Genomic DNA, 10,314 nt, shown 5'->3' with positions numbered 1-10,314 from the left:
CATTCATCCACTTGTAAACCTCTATCATGTCACCCCTAACTCTTCGCCTTTCCAGTGAATGCAACTTAAGCTTTGTTAATCTTTCTTCATATGAAAAATTTCTAATTTGGGGAATTAACTTAGTCATCCTACGCTGGACACGTTCAAGTGAATTTATATCCATTCTATAATATGGCGACCAAAACTGAACTGCATAATCTAAATGGGGCCTAACTAGAGCAAGATATAGCTTGAGAACCACACCAGGTGTCTTGTTACTAACGCTGCGATTAATAAATCCAAGTGTCCGATTTGCCTTATTACGAACATTTATGCATTGATCCTTTTGTTTTAAATTCTTACTAATCATAACTCCCAGATCCCTTTCGCAATCCGACTTCGCAATCACAACACCATCTAGCTCGTATCTTGTAACTCTATCATCATTACCTAACCTCAGAACTTTACATTTATCAGCATTAAACTGCATCTGCCAATCCTTTGACCATTTCAAAACCCTATCTAGATCAACTTGAAGTGATAGTGAGTCCTCCTCCGAATTAATTTCCCTACCGATTTTCGTATCATCGGCAAATTTGCAAATGTTGCTACTCAAACCTGAATCTAAATCATTTATATATATTATAAACAACAGAGGTCCCAGGACAGAGCCTTGAGGCACTCCACTTACAACATTTTCCCACTCTGACTTGATTCCATTTATACTAACTCTCTGTTTCCTTTGGTATAGCCATGCCCTAATCCAGCTTAATATAGCACCCCCAATACCATGAGACTCTATTTTTTTAATCAGTCTTTCATGTGGCACTGTATCAAAAGCTTTGCTAAAGTCAAGGTATACAACATCGCAATCCTTACCACTATCAACTGCCTCAACAATGCTAGAATAAAAAGATAACAAATTTGTTAAACATGAACGGCCATTTATAAAACCATGTTGCGACTCAATTATTAATTTATGTTTTTCAAGATGAAGACGAATTTTATTTGCTATTATAGATTCGAGTAACTTTCCCACAATAGACGTTAGGCTAATTGGTCGATAGTTAGACGCAAGTGATCTATCTCCTTTCTTAAAAACTGGTATCACATTAGCAACTTTCCAAAACTCTGGCACTCTGCCTGACTCTATTGATTTATTAAATATGGTTGACAGTGGGTCACAAAGCTCCTCTTTGCATTCTTTAAGCACCCTAGCAAACACTTCATCCGGCCCTGGGGATTTGTTTGGTTTGAGTTTTACTATTTGTTTAAGAACATCCTCCCTGGTAACTGCTAAACTCGTCAACCTGTCCTCGTCCCCACCCACATAGACTTGTTCGGCTGAAGGCATATTGTTAAGTTCCTCTTTAGTAAATACAGATACAAAATATTTATTAAAAATACTACTCATCTCTTCATCACTATCTGTTATTTGACCTGTCTCAGTTTTTAATGGACCTATCCTTTCCCTAGTCTTAGTACGATATAACTGAAAAAACCCTTTAGGATTTGTCTTTGCTTGCCCTGCTATGCGAACTTCATAGTTTCTTTTTGCTTTCCTTATCTCTTTTTTAACATTTCTAACCAGTTGTACGAATTCCTGTTCTAAAGTGACCTCCCCATTTTTAATCCTTTTGTACCAAGCTCTCTTTTTACCTATAAGGTTCTTCAAATTCTTTGTTATCCACTTTGGGTCATTAGTATACGATCTATTCAATTTGTATGGTATACTACGTTCCTGTGCTTTGTTTAGAATATTCTTAAATAAGTTATATATTGAATCCACATCGAAATCCCCATTTAAGTCACCTATCGCTGGGTTCATGTCTCGCTCCAAGACCGGCCCACACCCCATACCCAAGCCTTTCCAATCAATTTGACCCAAAAAATTTCTTAGGCTATTAAAATCAGCTTTTCGAAAATCTGGCACTTTAACAGAATTTTCTCCTACTGGTCTATTCCATTCTATGCTAAATCTGATTTCTTTGTGATCACTGCTCCCTAGCTCACTCCCTATTTCGATGTCATTAATTTGCGTTTCCCTGTTAGTTAACACTAAATCTAAAATATTATTTTCCCGTGTTGGTTCCTTAATGTGTTGCGTAAGAAAGCAATCGTCAATTAATTCTAGAAAATCTTCTGCTTCACTATTCCCTGTTTTGTTCAACCAGTTTATTCCGCTAAAATTAAAGTCACCCATGACATAAATACTGTTAGATCTAGATGCTCTAGATATTTCATCCCATAGATGCTTTGCTTCCATTCTGTCTAAATTTGGTGGCCTATATATTACTCCTATTATAATATTATTAGCTTTTTCGTTTAATTCAATCCAAATAGTTTCTGTGTGTGGCTCTGTTTTGATTCCCTCTTTGAGACTACATTTCAAATTGTCCCTAACATATATGGCTACTCCACCTCCTCGTCTAATATATCTATCTGTGTGAAATAGTTTAAATCCATATATTTGATATTCAGCTAATAGTTCTCTATTTTCTACATTCATCCACGTTTCGGTAAGTGCAATAATATCTATTTTTTCTGTGCAGACAAGAGCATTTAATTCGTTAATTTTATTTCTTAGACTTCTACTGTTAGTGTAATATACCCTAAGTGAATTGTTATTTTGCGGACCTTCTCTTTCCCTGATCGTTTTGCCAATTCCTTTCTCCCACAAACACATACTTTTATTACCTCCTTCCTCCAAATCAATTCCCATACCTCTATCTACTAACAGTTTAAACCCAAACAAACACCTCTAACCACTTCTTCTAGCGAGTTCGCAACAGCAACAACCCCAGCTCTCGATAGATGCACCCCATCACGAGCATACATTTCATTTCTTCCATAGAAGTGTTCCCAGTTGTCTATGAAAGATATTGCATTTGATTTGCAATATCTTTCCAGCCGGCAATTGACACCAAGTGCCCTCGATATCCATTCATTTCCCACTCCCTTTCTTGGAAGAATGCCACATATGATCGGGATTCCTCCCTTGCTCCTAACTAACTCTATGGCTGTTTTATACCTCTGAATCAGTTCCTCACTCCTGACTCGACCAACATCATTTCCTCCCACGCTAATGCAAATAATGGGATTGTTCCCATTACCAGCCATAATATCATTCATGTTGTTTATAATATCACCAATGCCAGCTCCGGGATAGCAAACCCTTAACCTGTTCCCCCTATCTCTAGCACAAAACGTTCTATCCAAATACCTTATCTGGGAATCTCCCACAACTAATGTTTGCTTAGGTACTTCCTTTACTTTCTGAGGGGCCTGCGCTTCCTTTCTCTTCGTTGCTTTCCCTTTTGCGCGATCCACAGTCTCTCCACAGCACTCGTCCTCCAAAACGTCAAATGAATTTGAAGTTGCTATGGCGTTTGAAGGCGGCTTTATCAAAGTCTTCTTAAGGCCCCTGTCTTTCGCAACTCTCCAAGACGAGGTCCCTTTACTGCTGGTCTCCTCCTTCGTTACTTCTCGTTGTTTTTTAAGCTGACGCACCTCCTCCCGCAGAGAGTCCAACTCTGTCCTCAGGGCTTCCACTAGAGTCACCAGGTCCTTCACTACAACTTCCATATTGCTATGATAATATAACAACACTCAGGAGCTCCGGTTAACACAACCTCTCACTGTGACTTCACCTGACCGACTGAGGCAGCACCTATTGTCCCATACGAGGCAGCACCTATTGTCCCATACGAGGCAGCACCTATTGTCCCATACGAGGCAGCACCAATTGTCCCATACGAGGCAGCACCTATTGTCCCATACGAGGCAGCACCAATTGTCCCATACGAGGCAGCACCTATTGTCCCATACGAGGCAGCACCAATTGTCCCATACGAGGCAGCACCTATTGTCCCATACGAGGCAGCACCTATTGTCCCATACGAGGCAGCACCTATTGTCCCATACAAGACAGCACCAATTGTCCCATATGAGCCAGCTCCTATTGACCCATATGAGCCAGCTCCTATTGACCCATATGAGCCAGCTCCTATTGACCCATATGAGACAACTCCTATTGACCCATATGAGCCAGCTCCTATTGACCCATATGAGACAACTCCTATTGACCCATATGAGCCAGCTCCTATTGACCCATACGAGACAACTCCTATTGACCCATATGAGCCAGCTCCTATTGACCCATACGAGACAGCTCCTATTGACCCATATGAGCCAGCTCCTATTGACCCACACGAGACAGCTCCAATTTATGCCCACAAAAACTCATTCCTATATACACGATGATTCGATCCCGCAATCCTGCCCTAAATATTCACTCGTTTCTACAACTCTATTTCCTTACGAATCTATAGCGCCTTGTTTATAAGGGTGAGAAGAGCACGCGCTCTCCGCCAGAAACCATCCTTAAGGTCGGGGAAGATTGGGAAATATTCACTCCTGAGTCACCCCTTGATGGAAACTATTTGTTTTTAATGAAGATATAATGGAGACAAAATTAAAATTTACTCTCCAATTGTCTCTTATCTCCCGCTACGTAGAGAGAGTGATTTTTCGGCTATCGGGGATTGCGATCTATTCTCCATTTATTCTGGAGTTTTTTGTTTCGTTTTCGTTTGAGGATGTTTAGTGTGTTTATCTTGGGGTCATTTTTGTTGATGGTGAGTGTGATATACATGGACGGTGATTGTGATGTTGATGGTGAGTGTGATATACATGGACGGTGATTGTGATGTTGATGGTGAGTGTGATATACATGGGCGGTGATTGTGATGTTGATGGTGAGTGTGATATACATGGACGGTGATTGTGATGTTGATGGTGAGTGTGATATACATGGACGGTGATTGTGATGTTGATGGTGAGTGAGATATACATGGACGGTGATTGTGATGTTGATGGTGAGTGTGATATACATGGACGGTGATTGTGATGTTGATGGTGAGTGAGATATACATGGACGGTGATTGTGATGTTGATGGTGAGTGTGATATACATGGACGGTGATTGTGATGTTGATGGTGAGTGTGATATACATGGACGGTGATTGTGATGTTGATGGTGAGTGTGATATACATGGACGGTGATTGTGATGTTGATGGTGAGTGTGATATACATGGACGGTGATTGTGATGTTGATGGTGAGTGTGATATACATGGACGGTGATTGTGATGTTGATGGTGAGTGTGATATACATGGACGGTGATTGTGATGTTGATGGTGAGTGTGATATATATGGACGGTGATTGTGATGTTGATGGTGAGTGTGATATACATGGACGGTGATTGTGATGTTGATGGTGAGTGTGATATACATGGACGGTGATTGTGATGTTGATGGTGAGTGTGATATACATGGACGGTGATTGTGATGTTGATGGTGAGTGTGATATACATGGACGGTGATTGTGATGTTGATGGTGAGTGTGATATACATGGACGGTGATTGTGATGTTGATGGTGAGTGTGATATATATGGACGGTGATTGTGATGTTGATGGTGAGTGTGATATACATGGACGGTGATTGTGATGTTGATGGTGAGTGTGATATACATGGACGGTGATTGTGATGTTGATGGTGAGTGTGATATACATGGACGGTGATTGTGATGTTGATGATATCTGCATCACACTCAGTATGACCACCACACTCAGTATGACCATCACCCTCAGTATGATCATCACCCTCAGTATGACCACCACACTCAGCATGACCATCACACTCAGTATGACCATCACACTCAGTATGACCATCACACTCAGTATGACCACCACACTCAGTATGACCACCACACTCAGTATGACTACCACACTCAGTATGACCACCACACTCAGTATGACTACCACACTCAGTATGACCACCACACTCAGTATGACCACCACACTCAGTATGACCACCACCCTCAGTATGACCACCACACTCAGTATGACCACCACACTCAGTATGACCACCACACTCAGTATGACCACCACACTCAGTATGACCACCACACTCAGTATGACTACCACACTCAGTATGACCACCACACTCAGTATGACTACCACACTCAGTATGACCACCACACTCAGTATGACCACCACACTCAGTATGACCACCACACTCAGTATGACCACCACACTCAGTATGACCACCAAACTCAGTATGACCACCACACTCAGTATGACCACCACACTCAGTATGACCACCAAACTCAGTATGACCACCACACTCAGTATGACCACCACACTCAGTATGACCACCACACTCAGTATGACCACCACACTCAGTATGACCACCACACTCAGTATGACCACCAAACTCAGTATGACCACCACACTCAGTATGACCACCACACTCAGTATGACCACCACACTCAGTATGACCACCACACTCAGTATGACTACCACACTCAGTATGACCACCACACTCAGTATGACCACCACACTCAGTATGACCATCACACTCAGTATGACCACTACACTCAGTATGACCACCACACTCAGTATGACCACCACACTCAGTATGACCACCACACTCAGTATGACCACCACACTCAGTATGACCATCACACTCAGTATGACCACCACACTCAGTATGACCACCACACTCAATATGACCACCACACTCAGTATGACCATCACACTCAGTATGACCACCACACTCAGTATGACCACCACACTCAGTATGACCACCACACTCAGTATGACCACCACACTCAGTATGACCACCACACTCAGTATGACCACCACACTCAGTATGACCACCAAACTCAGTATGACCACCACACTCAGTATGACCACCACACTCAGTATGACCACCAAACTCAGTATGACCACCACACTCAGTATGACCACCACACTCAGTATGACCACCACACTCAGTATGACCACCACACTCAGTATGACCATCACACTCAGTATGACCACCACACTCAGTATGACCACCACACTCAGTATGACCACCACACTCAGTATGACCACCAAACTCAGTATGATCACCACACTCAGTATGACCACCACACTCAGTATGATCATCGCCCTCAGTATGACCATCACACTCAGTATGACCACCACACTCAGTATGACCACCACACTCAGTATGACCACCACACTCAGTATGACCACCACACTCAGTATGACCACCACACTCAGTATGACCACCACGCTCAGTATGACCACCACACTCAGTATGACCACCACACTCAGTATGACCACCACACTCAGTATGACCACCAAACTCAGTATGACCACCACACTCAGTATGACCACCACACTCAGTATGACCATCACACTCAGTATGACCACCACACTCAGTATGACCACCACACTCAGTATGACCACCACACTCAGTATGACCACCAAACTCAGTATGACCACCACACTCAGTATGACCACCACACTCAGTATGACCACCACACTCAGTATGACCACCACACTCAGTATGACCACCACACTAACAACAACAACCACCACAATCACCATCACTGCCACCCTTCTCAAACTACCTAATAATTAGAGGGCGGGAAGACCTCCCTAACAAGATCACTAACAAGCCTCTCCTCGCCGCCCCCGCCACCATCACAGAGTCACCAAGCCTCTCCTCGCCGCCCCCGCCACCATCACAGAGTCACCAAGCCTCGCCCCGCCGCCCCCCGCCACCATCACAGAGTCACCAAGCCTCTCCTCGCCGCCCCCGCCACCATCACAGAGTCACCACGCCTCGCCTCGCCGCCCCCGCCACCATCACAGAGTCACCAAGCCTCTCCTCGCCGCCCCCGCCACCATCACAGAGTCACCAAGCCTCTCCTCGCCGCCCCCACCACCATCACAGAGTCACCAAGCCTCTCCTCGCCGCCCCCACCACCATCACAGAGTCACCAAGCCTCTCCTCGCCGCCCCCGCCACCATCACAGAGTCACCAAGCCTCTCCTCGCCGCCCCCGCCACCATCACAGAGTCATCAATCCTCTCCTCGCCGCCCCCGCCACCATCACAGAGTCACCAAGCCTCTCCTCGCCGCCCCCGCCACCACGCCTCTCCCCACCGCCCTCACCCCCCCCCCCCAAAAAAAAATAATTTGTGGCATTAGAAACACCCGACAAGTAACCAAAATTAATACAGTCCACTCTTTAAATTTATTTAATTGCTCAATAGCAATACTCAGATTATTAATAATTAATTATTAATAATAATAATAATAATAATTAATAATAATAACAGTATTCTACTGTTTTTATTTAATAACAGTAGAATATGTGTTGCGAAATTCCCCACATAATTGTATGGTCCTTCGTACCTGGATCCTTAACAGGATTAATAAGAATCAGTACAATAATTTAACAAATTATTAGCAGTAAAACCAGACTTCTATTTCACCAGTATCATCTCATCAATTCTTAAATTTAGTACACGCAGTAGTGCTACTATAACATTATACCAATACAACAGAGTTGATGAGATACAGGTACTAATATTAATTGTATTAATTTCTCTTAATTAATTTCAGGATAACGCAAAAACACATGACTCATAGACCGGCTTTTTAATCCCCTTGAATGAAATGCTAAGACCTGGAGACGAGCAATCACACGCTGAGGCAACGAAAACGGACTGGGGCGTAGACCAGCATTTAAATCTTCTTTGAGGCTATCACGCGCTGGGGCAACGAAAAGACACGAGGCGTAGACCAGCATAGGGAAAAAATTTGTAAAACCTGAGGTGTTCAGACCGGCAAGGGGAAAAAACAAAATTGCCGGTCTATGCCCCATTTTCCACTACTCGCCACCACCACAAGGAGTCATAAAGCCTCGCCCCGTTGCCACCACCACCACCACCATCATAACAGGGAGTCACCAAGCCTCACCCCACCACCACCACCACCACCACAGGGAGTCAACAAGCCTCGCCCCACCACCACCACCACAGAGACCCACAATGCCTCGTCCCACCACCACCACCACAACCACCACAGGGGGTCACCAAGCCGCGTCCCACTGCCACCACCAACACCACAGAGACCCACCACCACCACCACCACCTCCACCACAGAGACCCACTGTGGGAACCGACCTGTGAGATTTATATTTATTTAATTTATATGAATTTATAAAGAATTTATATTTACGTTAATTTATATTAGTATATTTTGGTAGCAGTCTTTCCTGTAGACATATATTATTAAATATGACCGAAAAAGTAAGATTAATAATTCTAACACGAATTTTCTCGATCTTTCGTACGTTTCTTTTCACTGTTGGTGGTAATTCAAAAATCAATTCTCCAAAATTCATTTTTTATTTCTAGTCTGACGCGACACTTGAGCGCGTTTCGTAAAACTTATTACATTTTCAAAGACTTTAGCTTACACATACACAACTGAATAGAACTTTCACATCTTACTTTTTCGGTCATATTTGTTAATTTATATATATATATATATATATATATATATATATATATATATATATATATATATATATATATATATATATATATATATATCGATAGCAATTTGTATGATGTTAAGTGGACTATATTTCTGCAATAATCTCACAAATCGATCCACTACACATTAGGGGGGGTTTATATTGAATTTATATATATGCAGCCAATCAAACTACAGTATTAAAGTACATATATTAGTATACATTGAGGAGGTTCCTTATCTTATTACACAGCAGGCTTAGTCCACCAGATATAACTAGGATGTAGACACCAAATTTCCTCGTGTGAGGCAGCTTCCATCACCCAGTAACTGATACACAAAGTTTGCTTCCTCTTCTTGACCTGTCAAAAGGGTGCTAGCTAAAAGCTAGAATCCTAATATATGACAGCTATATCAGAGAAAACACTGTATAATGAATCATAAAGACCAAGGCTTAATTACCTTTTTTTAAGAGGCTGTTCGCATTCTAACCGGTTCGCCCTATCTACTGACATTAATGGCCAAAAATGATTAGATAAATGGGTTTCGGCAGAACACTTCCCTTGATTATTGTTGACAGCGTGTTGATGATGGTAGACCTTTGGTTTCCATAACACTTCGTCCAAGAGAAATGATAGGAGCCGAATTTTGCTCCACTGCGCCTCTGGTCTTAAGCAACAATGGCTGACCACTCCTTTCTCACTACTGGCCTACATTGTCCAGATATCAGTAAGTGACAGAAAGGTCACATTTACTCTATTTTAATATTGATAATTAAGTTAATTTAAATGAGATGTTTTATGATGGTAAAATCCAAAGACTAATGTATTTAAGAATAATTCCCAACAGAATAGCTGGTGAATTTATAATAGTATGTGGCAATGATATCCCATTTTCTATAGACGGAAAATTCCACTACAAGTTACATTTTCTATGGGTAACTTGTGTATACAA

At 42.4% G+C, this 10,314-nt stretch overlaps 1 protein-coding gene across 1 annotated transcript; it reads left to right on the top strand.

Annotated features, from left to right (window-relative positions):
- The first annotated feature begins 5,447 nt into the window (after positions 1-5,447).
- On the top strand, positions 5,448-7,446 carry LOC138353580 (myb-like protein Q). The gene is made up of 2 exons (XM_069306769.1): positions 5,448-5,456; positions 5,596-7,446. Exons 1-2 carry the CDS (start codon positions 5,448-5,450, stop codon positions 7,444-7,446), a joined length of 1,860 nt encoding a protein of 619 aa, XP_069162870.1.
- The last annotated feature ends 2,868 nt before the right edge of the window (positions 7,447-10,314 follow it).

The sequence above is a fragment of the Procambarus clarkii genome, chromosome 58 (genome assembly GCF_040958095.1).
Source record: "Procambarus clarkii isolate CNS0578487 chromosome 58, FALCON_Pclarkii_2.0, whole genome shotgun sequence".
Lineage (NCBI taxonomy): Eukaryota > Metazoa > Arthropoda > Malacostraca > Decapoda > Cambaridae > Procambarus > Procambarus clarkii.
The sequence above is the reverse complement of the archived record's forward strand: the minus strand, read 5'-3'. Positions and strand labels throughout refer to the sequence as shown.